This window comes from Ranitomeya imitator, chromosome 3, assembly GCF_032444005.1.
Source record: "Ranitomeya imitator isolate aRanImi1 chromosome 3, aRanImi1.pri, whole genome shotgun sequence".
Lineage (NCBI taxonomy): Eukaryota > Metazoa > Chordata > Amphibia > Anura > Dendrobatidae > Ranitomeya > Ranitomeya imitator.
Genome location: NC_091284.1, coordinates 167,558,692 through 167,582,763, shown reverse-complemented (window position 1 = coordinate 167,582,763; position 24,072 = coordinate 167,558,692). Strand labels below are relative to the sequence as shown.

The following is a 24,072-nucleotide window of genomic DNA, read 5'->3' as shown; positions in this document are numbered from 1 at the left end:
GCAATATATCTTGGTACCGTGTTACCCAGTAGATAGAAAATATTTAGAATTGAGAGTCCTCAGTGGTTGATACCGTTTAATGGCTAACTGAAAAGATGGTAACAAATTGCAAGCTTTCGAGACTACACAGGTCTCTTCATCAGGCAACCACTAATAGAAATCCTGAAGAATCACACATTTATGCACAACTTAGCACAGAAAAAAAAATGGATAAGACAGGTGACAAGAAGCCTGATGAAGAGACCTGTGTAGTCTCTATAGCTTGCAATTTGTTACCATCTTTTCAGTTAGCCATTAAACGGTATCAACCACTGAGGAGGACTCTCAATTCTAAATATTTTTCTATGAAAAACTAGAGCAATCCAGAGTACATGTACATATGTGTCCTTCCTCAGCCTTTTTAACTTTGAGAAAAAAAACATTTCACACTACTCTTTCGGTAATTGTTTATGTGTCTCTACTGTAAATCCAGTGGCTCTGATCTGAATTGTAGACTCTCGAGGGTCTTGCTAGAATTTCAACAGAATAAATTGAATGATCGAATTGTAAAAAGTCTGAGGAAAGGTAAGGGTGGACACTTCTGTAGCTTCACATCAAGACCTGTAATTAACTTACTCTTGCAGAGTCTCCACTCCCTTCTCTTTGAACTGAAGTTCTTGCTTCATCAATGTCAGCTCTCGTTTTAACCTAGAAAGCTAAGAAATGATACCTATGGTTAAAGTACAGTTCATAATTGTCTGTTTTCCATTTATGGCTGTAAACTATTGGACATAGTAAGATTTTCTCAACTGGCAGAATATCGTTTTACTAGTATACTAAAATAAGAAGTCCACACAAAATATTGAGTCTCAGGTGTGAGATACACAAGGTAGAAGTATATATAAATTATAGGATGGGCATGTACCCATCACTCTTTGTTCTATTTTAAGACTCTCCATGGCATCTCCCCCGATGATTTGCAAAATTAAACGCGTCGGGACCAATATGGGGCTTTTCTAAAATGGATCCCATTTAATCCTCTGTGGTTGGGTAATGTGTGGCAAAGAATTTAGCCCCCCCCCCACCTCTTTGGACAACTAGGATCCTCATCTACACTGGAACACGATCTAGTCCAACCTATGAACGCAAGACAGATTGTTCCTTTATATCAGTATATAACATTCTTGTATATCAAGATAAAGTCATATTTTTCTAGACAGAGCGTTATTGTGCAAGAAAAATGCTTTTGTTCATGGTATACTGTGTCCGGGTTCTCAATACCCAGTGACACAGTTGCATATATATGCACTCTTAAAGGGACTTTACACTATTTTGATACAAACTCCCTTTTTTGTGCAGGTGGACAATTTCCTCCTAGATATAGGTGACTATACTCTTGTGATGATTTCTATGTGATTTTATGATTGTTTGTCTTGAACGGTCATTGATCTCATTAGACAGAGGGCCACACATTTTAAAGATTTATATTACAGGTTGTATTTTATTTATATATACCGTACTTCTACCTTGCGTATCTCACACCTATTTGATTGGTAGCCATATACAATTGTTACTTTTAGTTAATAGCCAAGAAGAAAGCATATAGCAGAGACATAGGCATTGTATCCAAGAGTCCAATGTTTCCTCACCTCCTCCCTTTACTGGTGAGGGGGAGGGTTACCAACAGTCCAGAAATTTGGAGGCAGTCCTTTAAAGGGAACCTGTCAAGTCCGATAATGATATTAACCTGCATTTATGGGGTTAATCTGTAGGTTGATAGTGTTATAAAGGTGTCCAGTAGCAGTACTGAAAGTGTGGCGTGCCCAAAGCATTACAGTCACCGCTCACAGCGGCTGTAAGAATGCCCCGACACTGACTGATGGCCAACTCTGCACTGATGCACTGCACGGACGGCTGTCAGTCAGTGCCCGGTATGCTTACAACGGCTGCTCATAGTGCTGGTAGGGCTGACTGAATTTGCTTCAGGGACGCCTGAAAGCAGGTGGCTCCCGAGTGAGGTTTACACAGATTCTTATGACTGTAATCATCATCATTTTACAGTCCAGTGAATGCAGTTCATCTTTTCATATCAGAATTATGGGCAGTAAATTTGCATCAATTAATGATTTATTATGTTTTTCCAATGTATCTAAAAAATATTGCCTGTCCCTATTTTTTTTTTTACATCCAAACTGTTCAGAAATAATAAAACCTTGGTAAAACCTTGGTAAACGGGAAACAAGGTGAAATTCTCAAACAGAATTTAATTTGTGCACATCTACAGTTGTTTGACCCTTCCTGGTTTCCTATTCTTTTGCATGTTTATTTCAGATCACCAAACAACAATATTAGACAAAGCCAACACAAGTAATCAAAAAATGCAGTTTTTAAATGAAGGTCTTTATTATTAAGGGAAAAATAAATTCAAACCTACAGGACCCTGTGTAAAAACGTGATTGCGCCTAAGTTCTATAACTGGTTGGACCACCCGTAGCAGCAGCAAGTGCAACCAAGCATTTACGATAACTGGCAATGAGTCGTTTAAAACACCCTGGAGGAATTTTGGCCCTCTCATCTTTGCAGAATTGTTGTAATTCAGCAATGGAGGGTTTCCAAGCATGAACGCCCTTTTTAAGGTCATTCCATAGCATCTCAATCAGATTAAGGTCAGGACTTTGACTAGGCCACTCCAAAGTCCTAATTTATTTTTTCTTAAGCCATTCAGAGGTGGACTTGCTAGAGTGCTTTGGATCATTGTCCTGCTGCATAACCTAAGGGCGCTTCAGCTTGAGGTCACAAACAGATGGCCGGACATTATCAGTTAGGCTTTTTCTGATAGAAGCCTGAATTCATGGTTCCATTTACCACAGCAAGTTTTCTAGGTCCTGGTGCAGAAAAACAGCCCCAGACCATAACACTACCACCACATTTTACTGTTGGTATGATGTTCCTTTTCTAAAATGCTGTGTTACTTCTATGCCAGAGGCAATGGGGCATACACCGTCCAAAAAGTTCAGTTTTGGTTAAGACAGTCCACAGAGTTTTCCCCTGAAAGTCTTGGGTATCATCAAGATGTTTTGTGGCACAACTGAGATGAGCCTTCATGTTCTTATTGCTCAGCAGGTGTTTTCATCTTGGAACTCTGCCATGCAGGCCATTTTTCCCAGTCTCTTTCTTATGGTGGAGTTATGAACACTGACCTTAACTGAAGCAAGTGGGACCTGTAGTTCTTTGGATCTTGTTGTGGGGTCTTTTGTGACCTCTTGGATGAGTCGTTGCTGCGCTCTGGGGGAATTTTAGTAGGCCACCCACTCCTGGAAAGGTTCACCACTGTTCCATGTTTTTGCCATTTGTGGATAATTGCTCTCGCTGTGGTTTGCTGGAGTCCCAAAGCTTTAGAAATGGCTTTATAACCTTTTCCAGACTGATAGATCTCAATTACTTTGTTCCTCATTTGTTCCAGAAAGTCCTTAGATCACGGTATGACGTCTAGCTTTTGAGGACCTTCTGGTCTACTTCAACTTGTCAGGAAGTTCCTATTTAAATGATTCCTTGATTGAGATGGTCGCAGTAATAAGGCCTAAGTGTGGCTAAGGAAATTGAACTCCGCTTCCCAAAGATGAGATAAACCACAGTCAATTTACGGTATATTTTAATTGGGATGGGTCAATCATTTATTCACACAGGGCGCTGTAGGGCTGGATTTCTTTTTCCCTTAACAATAAATACCTTCAAATAAAAACTACAGTTTGTGTTTTGTTGTGTTATCTTTGGCTAATATTTAAATTTGTTTGGTGATTTGAAACATTTAAGTGTGCTAAACATGCAAAAGAATAGGAAACCAAAGCTGGTCACAACCAGCAATCCAGCTATCTTCAGAGCTGTGTTTGCAAACTCAAAACAAAGTCTGCAAATGGTCTGCCACTCCATGTCTGGGAACCTGGCTACCTCTGATCCTCTGATAGACTGTAGTAGTGGCCAGGGACCTAGTCAACAAGCTGCTTGGTATTGGTGTTGTGTGGCGGCCATTGTTGCTGCTTTATGCCTGTGAGGCAGTATGGCCTGGAGTCATGGAGACTCAGGCACCAGGTTAAGGCTATAAAAGTTAGGGACCCACTGAGAGGCTCGCCGTGACGTGGCAGTGGGCTTCATACAGCCTAACCAGAATGGTAAACTAAGAACCACATGTACAGTTTTGTAAATTTTTGCCTAGCAGCATTCGATCAATGAATGATTTTTAGATCTGCGCTCCAAGTCTTTTTTCTACAGTTCTGCCACTAGTCAAAAAACTGTAGATGACAGCATTAAAAATCTCTCTGTTCTTGAGAAGATAAAATAATGTTTTATTGTTTTAATCTTTGTTAAAGAAGCACTCCCATCAGTTTTATTTTTTTATTTTATTACAATCACCATATTCTATAGCACTGTGTACTTACTATGGCTCATTTTGCCCTAATTCTTCTGTTCTCTGCTGCATGAAGAAATAGGAAGTCTCTTGTCCCTGCAGAAACCATCCCTCTCTTGAACTCCTGACTCAGCTGCTCCCTCCTCCCGCTGCCATAGTCTGCAGTGACTTATGACTTGTGCAGGGAAAATTGACCTCCTGTTTCTACATAGAGCTTAGAAGGATTCAGCAAGTCAGTTTATAATCACGTGATATCATAGATCTAATGGAAAAGAGAAGAATTAGCTTGGTAGAAAGGCAAAATGAGCAATTGTAAGTACACAGGATTATGTAATATGATTGCAATATATTAAGAGGATAAAAATTTTGATGAGAGGAGTGCTTCTTTAAGATTAGACAATCCCTTTAAGATTATAGGCACAAGTACAACATACAGATGATAGTCAGCGTTTTCTTCAACAAAGAGAACACCTTTATTTTATAAGAAAGCAATATTTTCAATTACCCTGTCTCGCCGACTTGCTATTTCAGCCTTGATTTGATGTGGATCATATTTTGTGTTTGTGGAAAACCCTGAAAAAGCTGAAAGAAAAAAATGCCATTATTAATAACAATGTGATAATGAAGACAGTAATAGAATAATGTGTTACACATTTAACAATACTGCAAAGTGGGTCTTTGAGACAGGAAAATTTGAGGGAAAAATAGTTTTTAAAGATCTTTATTAGACAGATCCCAAATATGTTGTCCTGCCTAACTATGGGAGTTCTTTCATTTTTTCCACAAGAAAGGCATTGAATACACAAGACCGATGACATGACACACAGTTTACAATATAGGTCTATTTGGGCCAGTATTACATTTCATGTATTAGAGTATACTAACCATTTTTGTATACTGTATAGTCCTCTAGAAGAGTAATTTTACTGCAATTTTGGTTTATCTCATTGCACAGTAATAATGTAAAGTACAAAAAGAAATAGCATACAGTAATATTTCTGTTTCCCAGACAAATCCTGTCACTCGGCTTAGAGTTGTAAAAACCAGCAGCGAGCAAGCTCGACGATCACTTCATCCGGACTCCTCAACACCATAGTCAGTGTCAGATTTGGGTGCTTAGGGCCTACCAGTTACATTGACTCCGAGCCCAATTTCTACTACATGCAATTATTCCAATACCTGCATTCACAAGTTTACCTATGCTCCTATGTAATAAACTGGGAAGTATTTTAAATTAACGAATGATTGAATGAACAATGAAATAGTGGCTTGGTGTGTATGTAGTGTATTGTGTAAAGTGCAGGGACCCACCGGTGGATTCACCTGTTCCCCAGGAGGCCAGTCCAAGCCTGGGTACAGGTAATAATGACTCAAGGATGTGGGAGACTTCCTGGACTTTCTGAAGAGTCTGTAAATCCCCAAGATTAAACAAAAATCACCTGAAATCAGTGTTTCTGGAAGGTTTCTTGTATATGATTTTTGTGATGCAAAACTGACAATCTCTTTGATGACTATCATCAAAATTTGTCAAGTACGATGCAAGGATATGTGATGATGGCTTAAGTGTGAAAACCCCATCTAATCCTACATACAACATATTGTGACAGGACTGAATTTTTAAGGGAACGGGTCACTAGATTCATGTTAGCCAAACCAGAGGCAGCATGAATCAGAAGAGCATGATCTCACGAAAGCAGCCAGGTATGTTTTTCCTCTGAAATGCTTCAGAGAATTTTTTAGAGAATACATAGTTTGAAAATCCAACAGGAGACTATAGGGAGAGTCCTGACTAGTCCGCTGCAGTTCTCCTCGCCCCAACCCAGGTGAGTCAAAGGTATAACTCTATGTACAAAATAGAGCAAAGTCCAGCTCACCATGATCGACATCCTTGGAAACTCGGAGCACGGAACCGCTGTGTCAAGGCATGGAGAAGTCAGGGAAGAAATGAGGAATCCAGCTCAACGAGATAGTGAAAAAACTCTTTTCTTTATTCACTTGGAAAATGTGTTCAGTAGAGGATAAAAACATCAGCCATTACAAAGAATAAAATGCGATATATATTATATTTTATTCTTTGTAATGGCTGATGTTTTTATCCTCTACTGAACACATTTTCCAAGTGAATAAAGAAAAGAGTTTTTTCACTATCTCGTTGAGCTGGATTCCTCATTTCTTCCCTGATAACTCTATGTACACACAAGGAAGAGACCTGTCAATCACCTTGAGTGGGAAGAACCAGGCCAGAGACGGTGCAAGGCTAGCAAGTTCTCTCCTAATAGTGCACAGCTGGAGTTTTAAACCAGGTCTTCCCTGAAACATTGCAATGTTACCAAGAAAGACATACTTAGCTGCAATCATGCTCCCAGGGTCTGATTCATGCTGCCTATAGTTCGGGCAGCATGAATCTAGTGACAGGTTCCTTTTAAAGTACTTCCTGCTGCAACCTACTGTAGCTTTAATGCTCTACTTATTTTTTTGTAGTGGAATAGTATTATACCGGTAATTACCAGGGTCAGAGGTCAGTTTTGTAACACTCAGGTTGCCCATTCATATTCACACATAAGTAGTTGGCCTCAACTATGAGGGTCCATATTCAGTCCTTAAAAACAATAGTATATTGCACTGTGTGCAGAATTATTAGGCAAGTTGTATTTTGATCATATGATACTTTTTATACATGTTGTCCTACTCCAAGCTGTTCAGGCTTGAGAGCCAACTACCAATTAAGTAAATCAGGTGATGTGCATCTCTGTAATGAGGAGGGGTGTTGTCTAATGACATCAAAACCCTATATAAGGTGTGCTTAATTATTAGGCAACTTCCTTTCCTTTGGCAAAATGGGTCAGAAGAGAGATTTGACGGGCTCTGAAGAGTCCAAAATTGTGAGATGTCTTGCAGAGGGATGCAGCAGTCTTGAAATTGCCAAGCCTTTGAAGAGTGATCACCAAACAATGAAGCGTTTCATGGCAAATAGCCAACAGGGTCGCAAGAAGCGTGTTGGGCAAAAAAAGTGCAAAATAACTGCCCATGAATTGAGGAAAATCAAGCGTGAAGCTGCCAAGATGCCATTTGCCACCAGTTTTGCCATATTTCAGAGCTGAGCTACAACATTATTGGAGTAACAAAAACTCAGGGACATGACCAAGGTAAGGAAGGCTGAAAAATGACCACCTTTGAACAAGAAACATAAGATAAAACGTCAAGACTGGGCCAAGAAATATCTTAAGACTGACTTTTCAAAGGTTTTATGGACTGATGAAATGGGAGTGACTCTTGATGGGCCTGATGGATGGGCCAAAGGCTGGATCAGTAAAGGGCAGAGAGCTCCACTCAGACGCCAGCAAGGTGGAGGTGGGGTACTGGTATGGGCTGGTATCATCAAAGATGAACTTGTGGGACCTTTTCGGGTTGAGGATGGAGTGAAGCTCAACTTCCAGACCTACTGCCAGTTTCTGGAATACCGACTTCTTCAAGCAAGAAGAAGTCGGTATCGTTCAAGAAAAACATGATTTTCATGCAGGACAATGCTCCATCACATGCCTCCAACTACTCCACAGTGTGGCTGGCCAGTAACGGTCTCAAAGAAGAAAAAATAATGACATGGCCCCCTTGTTCACCTGATCTGAACCCCATAGAGAACCTGTGGTCCCTCATAAAATGTGAGATCTACAGGGAGGCAAAACAGTACACCTCTCGGAACAGTGTCTGGAAGGCTGTGGTGGCTGCTGCATGCAATGTTGATCATAAACAGATCAAGTAACTGACAGAATCTATGGATCGAAGGCTGTTGAGCGTCATAATAAAGAAAGGTGGCTATATTGGTCACTAATTTTTTGGATTTTTGTTTTTGCATGTCAGAAATGTTTATTTCCAAATTTCGCGCAGTTACCGTATATACTCAAGTATAAGCCGAGATTTTCAGCCCAAATTTTTGAGCTGAAAGTTCCCCTCTCGGCTTATACTCGAGTCACGGTCGGCGGTGGGGTCGGCGGGAGAGGGGGAGAGAGCGTGTCGCATACTCACCTAGTCCCGGCGCTCCTGGAGCTCCCCTGTTCCACGGTCTTCGGTGCCACAGCTCTTCCCCTGTTCAGCGGTCACATGGTACCGCTCATTAAAGTTATGAATATGGACTCCACTCCCATAGGGGTGGAGCTGCATATTCATTTCTCTAATGAGCGGTAATGGTGACCGCTGACAGAGGAAGAGGCTGCAGCACCCGGAGACCAGCTGTCCGGGGGAAGGAGCCAGGGACGCCAAGAGCAGGTAAGTATGTCATAGTTACCTGTCCGCGTTCCACCCGCCAGGCGCCGCTCCGTCTTCGCGTCCTCTTGCAGTGACTGTTCAGGTCAGAGGGCGCGATGACGTACTAGTGTGCGCGCCACCCTCTGCCTGAACAGTCAGTGCGGAGAGATGCAGAGACGGGACGCTGAGGAGCTGCAAGCAAGAGAGGTGAGTATGTTGTTTTTTTTTTTTATTGCAGCAGCATTATACATTGCACAGATTTATATGGAGCGTCTATGGGGCCATAATGAATGGTGCATAGCATTCTATATGGGGCAGCTTTATGTGGAGCATCTATGGGGCCATAATGAACGGTGCATAGCATTCTATATGGGGCAGCTTTATGTGGAGCATCTATGGAGCCATAAATAAAGGTGCAGAGCATGCTATATGGGACACAGCTTTATATGGAGCATCTATGGGGCCATACTGAACAGTGCAGAGCATTCTATATGGGGCAGCTTTATGTGGAGCATCAATGGGGCCATACTGAACGATGCAGAGCATTCTATATGGCACAGTTTTATGTGGAGCATCTATGGGGCCATAATGAACAGTGCAGAGCATTCTATATGGCACAACTTTATGTGGAGCATCTATGGGGCCATAATGAACGGTGCAGAGCATTATATATGCATTCTATATGGCACAGCTTTATGTCGAGCATCTATGGGGCCATAATGAACGGTGCAGAGCATTATACGTGGCACAGCTTTATATATGGAGCATCTATGGGGTCATACTGAACGGTGCAGAGCATTATATGTGGCACAGCTTTATATGGAGCATCTATTTTAATTTTTGAAATTCACCGGTAGCTGCTGCATTTTCCCCCCTAGGCTTATACTCGAGTCAGTAAGTTTTCCCAGTTTTTTGTGGCAAAATTAGGGAGGTCGGCTTATACTCGAGTATATACGGTATATTGGTTTACCTGGTGAAAATAAACAAGTTAGATGGGAATATATTTGTTTTTTATTAAGCTGCCTAATAATTTTGCACAGTAATAGTTACCTACACAAACATATTCTCCTAAGATAGCCAAATCTAAAAAAAAAAACCACTTCAACTTCCAAAAAGATTAAGCTTTGATATTTATGAGATCTTTTGGGTTGATTGAGAACATTGTTGTTGATCAATAATAAAAATAATCCTCTAAAATACAACTTGCCTAATAATTCTGCACACAGTGTACAGCTCTGGCAAAAATAAAGAGACCACTGCAAAATGTTCAGTTTGTCTGATTTTTCTCTTTATAGGTATATTTCTGAGTAAAATGTAAATTGTTCTTTTATTCTATAAACTTCTGACAACATGTCTCCGAAGTTCCAAGCAATATATTTTGTAGTTTTTTTCTGACAAAGAAAAATGGTCAAAATAAAAAAAAAAGTGCTTTCAGACCTCAAATAATGGAAATAAAACAAGTTCATAATCATTTAGAAACAACAATACTAATGCTTTAACTCGGGTAGAGTTCAGAAATCAGTATTTTGTGGCATAACCATGATTTTTAATAACAGCTTTCATGCGTCTTGGCATGCTCATGCTTTCCACCAGTCTTTCACACTGCTTCTGGCACAAAAATTTAAGCAGTTCTTTGTTTGATGGCTTGTGACTATCCATCCTCCTCTTGATTACATTCCAGAGGTTTTCAATGGAGTTCAGGTCTGGAGATTGGACTGCCCATGAAAGGGTTTTGATGTGGTGGTCTCTTAATGTTTGGAAGAGCTGTGTTTCTAAGATCTATGAGGAACGATCAGATCAGTTCCATCAAAAGATTCTGCTAGTTGTACTGAATGTAAGAAGAATAACGCACTTGAGATTCAAAAAAGCATTATGAAGCATAGACAATTATATTACAAAGTGCTAAAAAATGAGCAGAAATACATCAAGTCTATAGCGAGAGTGATGTTAGTGTGCATCAGACTGAAAAACTACAAAATCACGCAAGAACGCACTTAAACGGTTGTATAAATCATAGTGAAATGGAAGGCCGTACAGGACTGGCCGGCGGCTCTCCCGACCTGAGCCTGACAGGGTCATGTATTCCTATGCAGCTGCCATGCTCGGGTCAGTAGAGCCACCGGCCAGTCCATGCACAGTGTTCCTATGTCACTCGGATTTATACGGCCGTCAGACTGCACCCTATTGGTGAAGTTCTGATGAACCTTTGAACATAAAATTTGAATCTTTTTATTGAAATAATCCAGACAAATTGGATATAATAAGAAAAAGATCATTCTGGATCTGTGGGTGGAGTTGTTAGTTACTACAATTTGTTCTGCTTGGTAATATTAGGCACAGAGATAAATTCAGAACTACTGAAACTACTCCACATTCTCCCATGACATCACCTTCCCTGGTCATTTCATCCATGGAGCGCTACCACTGATATAACACAAGAAGAAGACGTGTGATATGTGGGTGGCTGTGATTCACTACAGGAAAACCTCCACAAGGAGAAGAAGAATAAACTATAATATACAGCTTTTTAAGAAATGACGACTCTTCACTAGTGCGATAACATTAAGGCAATCTCTGCTCTGTAATCCGCTTGTTTGAAAACGACTCCAATGAAATATTAACCTTTTTAGTTATGTATGCGCCATCACTAGCTCACACAGCGCAGTGGGAACAAACATGTGGGTTGCAGTAGTTTATATAAAGAAAGGCTTTGTCTTAGGTTTGGCCTACACACATAGGCCGCTGCCAGATGACATTCTTATCTAAAGAGTGGAAAACAGCGACCAGACTACGAAGTCTACGAGACATGCAAGAAAAAGAAATGTGATCATTAATGTGCATTCACGAGACATGCTAATGTTGCGGCAAATAATTAACCACAGTTCTGAGTTATGGCCAACATATGGCAAATATGGCTTATGATCATATACAGTTTTGCAGCAAAATGCTGCTGTTGTTAAATCAGTAGCTCCTAGCTACAGAGCAAAATTGCTGCGGGTTTTGGATGCACCATTAAAGCTACATGTGAATACGCCGCTGTTGTCTATGAAATAGAAATAAGGTTTTGGAGAGTAAATTCACTTTATTACTTTATGATCTATTACACATGATGATTGGACGTACAGCTCTGTATTTGATTGCATATGGCGAGTCTATAAACTAAGAATACATCACAAGGTCCTATATGTCCAACCTTCTTCTGGAAAAGTGCTATGTGTAAAAGAAAGAAAAAAATCGATTGCCAGATTTCTCAATACATACTACATACATTTATTAGCTGATCTGTTAGACCCGATGAGGCTGATATACTTACTGTGCCCATCTGTGTTGGAATGGCTTCATAATATTTTTAAAACTTTAGAATTATATTTTTAAAACTTTCCCAGGCTAAAATAAAAATGAGCATTTTACGAGTGCGCCTTTAGTTGGACTCATAAAATGTCATTTTTGGGGGGATTATACAGTTGCTCTGAACTGGATTTACAAAGAAAGTACATCAGTTTTAAGAGTCGTAGGTTATAATGATTGAAGTCTGTATTGTGAAATATAGTGACACATATGATTTAGGTGGAGCCAGATCTCATGGAAACTAAGGGTATGTGTCCACATTCAGGATTGCATCAGGATTTGGTCAGGATTTTTCATCAGTATTTGTAAGCCAAAACCAGGAGTGGAACAATTAGAGGAAAAGTATAATATAAACATATGCTCCACTTTTGCATTTATCACCCACTCCTGGTTTTGGCTTACAAATACTGATGAAAAATCCTGACCAAATCCTGATGCAATCCTGAATTTGGACACATACCCTGAGACTATGTTCCCACGATGAGTATTTGGTTAGTTTTTAACGTTGCAGTTTTCCAGCAGCATTTCTGCACCTATTACCTAAATCAGGTTATTGTTGTTTTTTTTTCATTAAGTGTTTGAATGCTTTTATTTCATGATTGACGCTGCGGTTTTTAGCTCTTTTTTGGTATAAAGTTGCTTTGTTTTTGATACTTCCCAGTATTCAGGTTGGCAAAATTTATTGAAACAGTAATGTGCAGATTTCATGCGTTTTTAACTCGTATGTCTTTTTTACCTGCGGATTCTCTGCATCTAATGCAATTCTATAGGGAAAATCCATACCTAAAACTCAGCATATCTGCCAGAGAAATTGTTCTGTTGCAAATTCCAGGTCAGTTGACACTGCGTAAAAAAAAACCCAGTGCAGACATGAGATTTCTATCAATTTTGCTGGAAATGAAAGATATCGCGTTTTGGGTGTAGCAAAAATGCATAGCGTCAAAAACTCCCCAATAACTCATCATGGGAACTTAAAAGGACTCTGTCACCTGAATTTGGAGGGAACAATTTTCAGCCATAGGGGCGAGGTTTTCGGGTGTTTGATTCACCCTTTCCTTACCCGCCGGCTGCATGCTGGCTGCAATATTGGATTGAAGTTCATTCTCTGTCCTCCATAGTACACGCCTAGAAAAACCCTCAGAAAGCACAAATATACTAGAAAAATCTTCAGCTTTTCATATAGATTTCTAACACATTCATCAGTCATGATACCCATCTATTCTATTACAAGGAACATGCCTGAAGTTTTAATCTTTCTAAACCACTACGGCCACTATATTAATGCTACGAAGATGTAAATGACGTAAAGAGCAGAATATCATCGCACTGTCACACTGTTTGGCCCACTGCCAAAGCAGCTATTAACTGGGGAAGCCGAGTGTTGGACTCCCCACGTCTCATTTTGACGACTTACCTTAGGATATGTCATTAACATAAGAGTAGTTGAGAACTCCTTTAAAGTTAGCTTCTCACATTGACTCTCCGGAAATCTGAACAGGGTGCATCCGTCATGGATGTTGGTATGTGTGCATATTGCCAACATCCAGTATGTATAGTAAATTAAAAAACACACTTTATTGTGGTAAAAAATAGGTGCCCATAAACAGTTTATGTAGTTCCCATTACACCCCAAAACACCAACACAAAGGCATAACAGTATATGTATTTCTATGAACACAATTTTGACCAAACATCATACATCAGCCTATAACAAAACAAAAGTTCATCGGCATGGTTAAAAGACCATCTGTGGATCCATATTACAAGACTAGAAAGTATGCTTTGGCTTATACTTTACACTCCGTTATAACATTGTCGTTAATGGAGAAGAAGTGTTCTGCAGAAAAGCTGTGCTAGATATAAGAGGCAGGGCCCATCTATGTACTCACAACTGGCATGGGAACGATTGTCATCCTCACAAAGGTCATGGAGTTGCTGATATTCTTCCTGAGCCAACTCGAACCGCTGCTGCTTGATTTGATAAATCTCCTTTTTGGCATTAAGAGCCTCCTGGGCTACGACCAAATATTCCTTCAGCATCCGCTCTTGTTCTCTTCTCCATTGCTCTCGAGGGTCCTCAATTTGTGTGATTTCTTCAAGCCAACAAGAAGACATGCAAAATATTAAACTGAGAGCATTGCTAGAAATACATGCCAAAGGAAAACATTTCATTAGATTGTCAGCATGTGACTGATTTCAGACTGATCCAATGATATGTGATGTTGGACTTCGATGGATGGAAATCCTCAGGTGCCTGACCTTGGACGTGATGATGCACCACAGACAAATTGTGAAAACTGGGCAATGAAGAATTACACTCAGTGCACTGTCATTTACTAATTTGTTGGGAATAAAGTGATTTTTTTTACGTTGTTAGATGCATCTGATATTTTTGCTCTACTCAGTCTAATCACAGAAGATCATCAGATCAGTCTATGCACTGCCAGATAAGCAACATTTTTTTTTCTACAGTTCAGTGACATGTACACCATGATAAGTTTCTTACCAGAACATGCACTAGGTAAAAAATTCCATAGAGAAATCATAGTCTTAAAAGGAACCTGACAGCTGATACATGCTGCCTAATCCATGGGCTACCATGTATCAAATACTGGCTGTAGTATTTCAGCCAGGTATGTCTGACTCTGAAATGCTTTGGTCGTACAGGTGGGTCCCTTGTGGCTTCTCCTCGCCTGCTCCCATGGAGCGACAGGTCACTCACTATGCAGGCATACATGGTGGGACCTGTCACCTAAGGGTAGCAGGCAGGGAGAAGCCACCGGAGAGCCACCTGTCCAACTAGCCGCTCAATTGTTTGGTCCCTACCGGCTCTTACAATACATCTGAAATGCCGCTGCGTTACAGAGTCAATCGTAACTAGCTGAAACCATGCAGCCAGTGTCTGATACATGCTGCCCAAAAAATGGGAAGCTTGTATCCACAGTCAGGTTCCTTTTAAAAGGGATCTCCAGAAATAAAATTAATAAAGAAAGGAAGAAAAGGTAATTTAGAACAAATTCATAAATACCTTAAATTGTCAATAAAACAATATTTTTGTCTAGTCAGGTAATCACTATATTACAATCAAATGGCCATCATCTCGTTAAACTGACAAAAACCTGACCCAGGATATTAGAACAGGTGCCTGTGAGCATGTGCAGTAGGAATCTCTATACCATGTACTGACAAGTCATTTCCAGGTCACAGCAGCTATTGTATTGTATGAGCGTTTACTTCCCTAGAGATAACCAATACGATTAAGCTAATTAAAAGGTATTTAGAGATTTAAACATTGTAAAAAAAAATTCTACCCCTTTAAAAATTCTGTTTTGAAGGTCTTTTTAGAACAATGCAGTATAACATCCATCTATACAGTTAATTGAGATCTATTCATAGGTTTAATATCTGTGGCCAGGAGCCAGAAAGGAAAGAACCTAACATGTTTCTAATCTTCCTAATGTTAGGACAAGAAACTTACGGTTTATATGGTCCATATAATAAACACCAATTTGCTGATCGTAAACCAATTCCCATCCTAAAGGCAGTTCATTCCCAACACAGTCTGCAAATGTTAAAGGCTTTGTTATCCTGAAAAGAACAAGAAAAGAGATTTGTTGGATCCATTCACTTTAGGTTACAAATTCTGCCTACCAATAACATAAGTTACTGTAGTTAAAAAGTGTAATCTACAGAGATGAATATGATGCTTTATTCTACTGGCCAATACAAATTAAAGTAAGTTGGCCAAATTAGCTAGTTTTTGGTGAAACTGACTCTCCCCAAACAGATGATGTCGGGGGAAAGATGGGTCCACCTCTTTGTCCAAGCTCTTGGAAAAATCTCTCTATGACGTCCAGCACGGTGGCGCAGTGGTTAGCACAGCAGCCCTGCAGCACAGGGGTCCTGGGTTCAAATCACACGAGGACAACATCTGCAAGGAGTTTGTATGTTCTCCCCGTGTTTGTGGGGGTTTCCTACGAGTTCTTCAGTTTCCTCCCACATTCCAAAGACATACTGATAGGGGATATAGATTGTGAGCCCCCCCAATGGGGTCAGCGATAATAATTATGTCTATAAAGTGCTACTGGCACTATACAAAGTGAGAAAAATAAATATTAATGTTGCTGAGCTTTACATAAATTGCCAAAATGATGCCCCCCTTCTCTGACATCACTCAGATATTGGGTGAAATTTAATCTCAGATTTTCTTCTTGTCCACTGCACATAATACTATTAATACTTAGGGCTCTCGCTCCATTTAACACAATTTCCCCTATGTTCTGCATCAGAATTTTTAATTAATGAAATAAAATCGGAGCACTCAGTACTAACAGGTTTAAATTCTCAGTGAGAAGACCGCAAAGTAGCTTTACCATTGGCTGCAGAACTGACAGTGATGTTAGACACTGTCTTTGACATTCATGTAGCCTGATAAGATACTTGGGCAGAGGATGTTCCTTTCAACATCCCCCCTTTAAAAACCTATAATATACAGAACATTTGAGAGACCAAAGTAATACAATTAACAGCCTTCACATTAAGACATCCCTGGTAAGCCCATGTTACAAAAAATGTGATAGTTCTGAAATTTGAAAACCTTAAGGCCGTGTTCACATGTTCAGTATTTGGTCAGTATTTTACCTCAGTATTTATAAGCCCAAACCAGGAGTGGGTGATAAATACAGAAGTGGTGCATATGTTTCTATTATACTTTTCTTCTGATTGTTCCACTCCTGGTTTTGGCTTCAAATACTGATGTAAAATACTGACCAAATACTGAACGTGGTCTTTGACATCAAAGTGGTTTTTTTTTGTTATCATGCTTTGAAAAAATGACAATGACGTGCATGATCATCCCAAGTTTTTGGTATCTTTTTTTTTTTCATTTTTAAACATTCCCCACAACTGCATGGCCCACATATTTGTCGAGAGCCTTACCAAAACAGTTTACGGTAGTTCTATATTTTTTAAACATAAAATAATAAAAGTGAGGAACATAAAAGGACGATGACTTCATACATACAAATATGGATAGTAGAATATATAGTAGATAGTAAAATACAGAACCCGAGTCCTAAAAATAAAAGTTCTGCTCTGCAGAATGCGACATTCCACTGACTGTTTATGTTTAGAATCCAACTTCTTGTAACGCGCGGAGGCCACATGCCACTTCCTCGGATGATTGCTATTTTTACATCTACAGTTTTATTATGAGATTAAAGAGCACGATTTATTGTGCAGACGTAACCACAGAAATAGACGTGGCGTAAAATGCTTCGCTTCGTTAGCTATTTCTAGGATGTGATTTGGGAGTTTGGCAAAACAAACTAATTAACAGCTGTTCGTAAAATTAGATAAACTGGCTTTATGTATTCCGATGTCTCAGTTTGTCACTCGGAGCTATGTCTGAGCCCACATGTATATTCCCAGGCTCTTAAAAATACAACAAGTAGAGAACTGACCCCTGCCCTAAACATCTGACGGAGCTGAGAATTCTCGCATTCAATAGCAACAGAAGCAAAGTCGAATGAGCAATGATACACAGCGATATTGTGAAATTGTGCTTGTGTTGCAGTTGCTTACTATTTTTTACACTTTACATAGTTAAGATAATAAGGTAAAATCAATACATGTAAAGCAATGTTAAAAATACACCACTTAACATTGAATTTGCAACACCAAGATGGAAAAGTCATGGAATTATGGAAATCACATGATCGATTAACATGTTATTGATATCCAAATGATGAAAGATGGAGAGAAAAAAATCAAAACCTTTCAATTTATTCAGTATCGAGTATGAGCGCCAGCCACCTTGGTTGCTATCAATGAGATTATTATTGGTTGTCTGAGGAATGTTTTGCCATGCCGAAGTCACTTGGGCACGCAAATCATCAAGATCCGTTGCTGGCAAGTCTCTTTGCAATTGCTGACCAATGATGTGCCAGATGTGCTTGATGGGACACAAGTCCACAGGCGCTGCAGGCCACGGTGGCATGTTTATGATTCACAGGCTGCTCACTGTAGCACAGGCAACATACAGCTGAGCGTTGCCTTGTTAAAAAATGGCTTCTGGGTTACTTTGGACAAATGGCCGCATCACTGGTTCCACAACTGATTCATTCTGTATAAGTCAAATTGTATGTCACATACCAATTCTAATGCATCATCCATTGTCCTAAGAGTCAGATGCCCAACTACAGGTGTTCCATTGACTTCACACCACTGCTCTCAATGGCTATCACCTGTAGAGAGCAAGACGTCAATGGAGGCTAATATAGAGGTCTATTATGTTGAGCAATGAGGACTGCTTTTGCCTTGGAAGCAATGATAGCCAGGGACCGATCTGGAGACTACATTGGCAACGACATGTAGAGGTCTTCAGGCTCCAGCCCACTCTAGTTGTCATACACTGTTACATTGATTTAATCATGGAACCAGTGGTACCACTGTCCATTTCTCCAAAATGTCCAATGAGCCTTTTTTCAACAAGATTATGACAGGTCGCTTTTTGCCAGTGCAACTGTGGGCAACTTACTTGGCTTAAACCATGACTTTCAGCATCTTTGGACATGTCTCACCTGGAGAACAACTTAGACTACAATTGGAAGGCAATTGCAAAGGGACCTGCCAGCAGCGGATCTTGATGATTTAGCATTCAAGCACATTTCTTGGAACAACATTCCCAAAACCTCCATTAATAACCTCATTAAAAGCATTCCAAGGTGTGCAAGTGTGGGGACTTATGCGCATGCTGCTCATAATCAATACATATTATCAAGATCTGGTGATGTCCATCATTCCACGACATTCCCTTCTTGGTGTTGAAAATTCAATATTGACAAGTGTAATAAACACAAACTTCTAGAACTTCTAAAATGGAAATTCAGTTGAAATACTGCAATACGTGACAACTACATTCTCAAGAACAGAAGGATGTTCATTTTGTACTGCAGTAGCTGATTTCCTGTGCAACGAGCGCAGTGTTAGCAATGCTACAGAAGCAAAGCCGCCTCTGACTGCAGCAGCGCAAATTGCACATCATTGACCAGCAGTTAAACAAGGTCGCTGGTGCAAACTGTCAATCATTCAAAATCGTAATGCCCTCCCTCATGTCAGGAGGCAGCAGAGCATGCGCTCCTGAAAATCAAAGATAAGAAAACAAGCCAAAGATCCCTTTGGAATTGTTCAAAGATTTCTGTTACTGGACATGTGACTATATTCTAATTAAATTACTACTGAGCTATATAGCAATGTGCTTAGAATGCTAGGTCTCATTTCCAGTAAGATAATTTTTGGTGTGCTGCCGAGACTTGCAGAGAAACGTGCGCTACTCAAACACATCTACATAAGAGCACAGAAATGAACCAGTGACCACTACAGGCAAAGGGGCACTTGCTATGCAACAGCCAAAACATAAAGCCATTTCTTCCAGGGGTATTCCCATCTTGTACATTTCTAACAAATTGGCTGGATATGCCATAAACACAGGGTCAGACTGGGCTGCCAAGGGTCCAGCAGTAACACTGACTGGGGGGCATTTTTCACCTCATACAATTATTACACTACCCTCATTCACAAATGTACCTATATCTCTATATAATAATAAACTGGGTAGTTTGGTTAATGAATGAGATGCTGCCTTTTTTCTGTACAGAGTGAATCAAGTGAATTATGCCAAGTACTGCCCATACAGTGGTGTTGGGGGCCCAGATCTGCACAGGCCCCCACCGGGCGCTTCCCCTGTTACCCTATGGGCCAGTCCGAGCCTGCATAAACATACAGTAGATGTGAGTCTCACCAATGCGACCTGCGTCTATCTAGAAGGTGTTTTCTTATCTTGTCACCCCAGCATCTTGCTTCCCGGGGAATTTGGATCCGCGTTATAATCTGATGCTTCTGGATTAGGCAACTTTGCCTCTGTAACATTGGAAGAACGTACTGAGGCTGGCTCGAGCCAATGATCCTACCAGCTTTAGAGCAGCACTTACAAAGTCTATGGCAACGAGCTTGTAAGCGCTACAATCCTTGAGAAAGAGTAGATTGATAGAAATGATAGAATTAAACATCTCTCGATTCTCGAGAAAAGACAGGATTTTTAACAAACAGGTAAATTGGAACGTTGCTTATTTTTACATGTACTTTGCAAGATTAACCATTCTTGATGATGATGATGATGATGATAATTTTTTAAGAATGGGAGCAGAGCCCTGATGCACACTGCTGTCAGTGAAGAGGTGGTTGGAATCTCCTCCGTTGGATGACAATTCTGACCGTCTCTCCAGTGAAAGCAGCACGCAACAAGGTCCTGTATATGAGAACGATGCAGGTACCTTGGGGGGAACTCGATCTACTATACATATTTTGTAAGTTATGAGATAGAAACATCCCTTTAATGTGCAATTACAGTTATGATTATTTATTTATTTATTTTAGGACATCCGTAGTACAATGAAATGTGTGTTTATAATGTAGTTCCTTAGGGGAAAGAGGCCTCTTTCTCGCAGACTAGTAGCTTGTACCCTCTCTTTTTCTATATGAAAGCTCTCTGTACACAGAACTTTAAAGAGATGATAAAATGTCCCACTTAATGGTGGCAATTTATTGTTCCCTATATGGCAGCTTTCTGAGATAAAGAGATTGGCAATTTCTGCGCAAACATTCTGTGACACATGTATAGCCCAAATATGGGCCAAATTTGTATTAAAATTACAAATACAAATTTGTGTATTATATGTTGTTGAGCTGGTACTATCATTTCCCTCCCTCTTTCAGCATTATTGCTTGCTTCCCCCATTTGTAGTGAAATTGATGGGTTAATTCCCTGTGGAGCTCCTACGCCACTATCTGCTGTTCTAGAATCATGAGAGGAGGAAGATGAGCCCTGAGCTCCCCAATATTACTTGCCGGTAACTGCCCTGTTCTTATTAAATGTGGCGGTACTTGCTGTGACATACACCCTCTGTAACCCTCTAGGGCAGCGGGGTGGATATCGGTGAGGCTCCCCAACTCAGACCTTCCAGTTTTTCCCCCTTGCACTTGCTCTACCCCTGTAGCTGCGCTAAGAAGCTTGGTGCCTGAAATAGAGGAAGCATGCGCAAGCGAACTGCGCGCGCTCCTCTTTGAATGTAATAGCGGGCTAAGCCAAGCCGAAGGCCGGGTGGCTCTACGAGGTCGCCGTCCGGCGGCATCGCCTGCGCTGTGGCAGGGAAGGAGTCGCTCCCGGCTAACAATGCTGGTAGCCAAGCGCTGCCTTCCCAGCTGATCCTGTCCCTCACCGCATCTTGGAGCGGGTCCATGTTGCCGGCTGCCCAACAGGTCTGGGTACTGGGAAACCGGATGTGACGTCAGGCCCCTAAGGCCTAGTTAAACCGTAACCCTGCACCTTACGGGGCATGGCCTAAATCTTCTCGTCGGCGTTGCTGAAAAGGGAGACCTCTGTAAAACCACAGGGGGGTACGACAGTCAGGGGACAGCTGCTTAGCCGCAGTGTCCCTAATTTTTCCCATCTTGGATATCTGTAGCTTAGCCCCATGATAGCTGTGGGTCCGATCCATCATTAAAACCTCTGTTGTGTGAACGGGTGCACAGCCAGGGGTGGAGAGGTAGCTATCATGTCCAAACTCTTTCTGTTCACGGAGTTCCATAAATTGGCAAGGATTTTTTTTTTTTAAACAATATACTAATGTACAGCGTGATCAATGCAGGGTCGGCCACCTTTCCATTCCTGGCTGCACACGTCACATTCTCGAGACAGATGCATGAAGAGGATATTCACTCTGTTTCCTGTTGATATGCCATAAATGTTCCATATGGGACAACATTCAGGAAAAACATGTACATTATAAATATACATCAACATGGCATTGTGTACACAGCAATTATGTAGAGCTGATAAGTAACAATGCCAAGAATGTGCATGAATATTTCATTAAGTATAATAAGGCTGTTACTCATGAACAGGTAAAACTAGACTTTCTCCTTTCCTTCGAATATACTATGAATTATTTACGAAGGTATGTGGTTATGTCAGTAATGTCCTTTCACGAAACCAAAAGGTAACATTCCCCGGCCTGTCATTCCATAAACACTTCACCACATAACGATCATGGATTCCTTTGCTCCAATGAACTTTTTCATATTTCCCCCTTTATTCCTAAAGGCAAAATGACCCAAGGTCAAACAAGGTCAGTAATGGCATGACGATGCATATAATTACATTAAAGCCTAACATAGTTTTGGGTGAAAAGTTAAGGAATGTGCACATTGCTTCAGTAAATTATTTGCAGACTTCCTTCTTGCAGATATGAACAATCCTCAAAAAAAGAAAATCTCTTACAGCAAGAAACACGATATGCAGAAATGTAACTCGGCAAAGTCCAAGATCTACCAAGTTTTGGAAATGCTTCCTCTGGTTGTCCCCTTCGAAGAAACCTTTTCCATATGCTCTGTTAGACCATATGGGCATCATAATCGAGGTCATTGCTTTATTAAGATGGTCGTCTCATCAGAGACCATTCCTTTCAGAATAAACTATTCTCCTCACGACCTGATCTAAGATGAGTTGATTTTGCTGGTGGATGCCGGAAATGATATGACAGAATTTAGAAGTCCACTGTAAGAAAATGGAGGCCTCTCTACCCACCTTCGTTGAAGGTTGGGCAAACAATTACCCAATTTAATAAGCCATTGACCTAAGCAGGGTGTGGGACAGGTTAACAGGCTACATTCTTTTTTTGGAATCCTTTTTCATGGTTGCCAGTACTCTTTGACCACAGAAGCAGGAGTTCAAAGTTGATGGCCAAGTTTGGTGGTTTCACCATAACTCCAAGAATATACCTATAAATACAATTTAGATGGAAGGGATTTTCAGGAATCCTTGATTTAAATTATTTATATCACAGAACAAGAGGAAACTTTTGACAGTATTTTGGGTGACTCAGTGACGTGTAAGAACCAGTGACTGTGCAATAAATCAAATATTCACAGAGCGTAATGGCACAGTTACATAATGTACACACTTATGTGACGCTCTGTACTTGAAGCTGTACAGTCACAAATTAATTAAACCGGTATAATTAGTTACACAATGGAAAGATTTCCTCCCGACCGTACATCCTGTTCCTGCCATACAGACATATGACCTCTGCTTCCAATCACTGGTCACAGTGGTGACACATTATCACCATCGGCTGGAGTGGTCACATGAACCTCAATGGTGACTGGAGGGGGACCCAGGATGTGGATCGGTTAGGTAAGTTTCCTTTGTTTTCCATTTTAAGTCTCCTGCATGCTTTAAGAAAATAAAATCAGGGATTGAAAAAACCCTTTAACAATGGTCTTTTCTACTGCAGACCCCTCGTCGAGACAATGAGCCCTTTGAAATTAAGTTTAAAGTGCAAGTTCTGCTTTATCATGTACGGTAATTCTGAGTCTAAAGGTACCGTCACACTCAGCGACGCTGCAGCGATATAGACAACGAGCCGATCGCTGGAGCGTCGCTGTTTAGGTCGCTGTAGAGATGTCAAACACAGCAGCTCCAGAACGATGCAGGAGCGATCCAGTGATGTAACGGCGACTCACTTATCGTTGTAGCTGGTTGTTAGCTCCATGTAAATCGTTGCTGGCATCATTGTTTTTGATGTCAAACATGACGATACACGCCGACCTGGTGACGAAATAAAGTTCTGGACTTCTAGCTCCGACCAGCGATGGCACAGCGGGATCCAGATCGCTGCTGCGTGTCAAACACAACGAGATCGCTATCCAGGACGCTGCAACGTCACGGATTGTTGTAGTTCTCGTTGCAAAGTTGCTGAGTGTGACGGTACCTTAACACCCCAGACTAAAAGGAATTCTGCTTGGACCATGTTTTACATTTCTGCAGTTCCAGAGGACAAAGAATGAAACATTGAGAAGATTATAACATCCACTAAACCCTGTATATACAGTACATACTGGGCCAAGTGACAGGCAATCCCAGCCATTTATACGCTGGAGTTCACATGAGGCCACCCATTGAACCCGGACAGGATCCCACACCTTAGTAAATCAGCTTATGGAAGGAAAACCAACACAGGGTTGTCACCTTGCGCATT

The 24,072-nt window shown here is 40.7% G+C and overlaps 1 protein-coding gene across 1 annotated transcript in view; it reads right to left on the bottom strand.

Moving 5' to 3' along the window:
* The window catches only part of WWC3 (WWC family member 3), a 189,068-nt gene that overhangs the window by 96,748 nt on the left and 68,248 nt on the right, over positions 1 to 24,072 (bottom strand). The window contains exons 2-5 of the mRNA XM_069761595.1: positions 15,453 to 15,562; positions 13,864 to 14,067; positions 4,890 to 4,966; positions 616 to 695 (exon numbers count right to left, since the gene is read on the bottom strand). Coding sequence (XP_069617696.1) covers positions 616 to 695; positions 4,890 to 4,966; positions 13,864 to 14,067; positions 15,453 to 15,562 — 471 coding nt within the window. The remainder of the gene's footprint in view (positions 1 to 615; positions 696 to 4,889; positions 4,967 to 13,863; positions 14,068 to 15,452; positions 15,563 to 24,072) is intronic.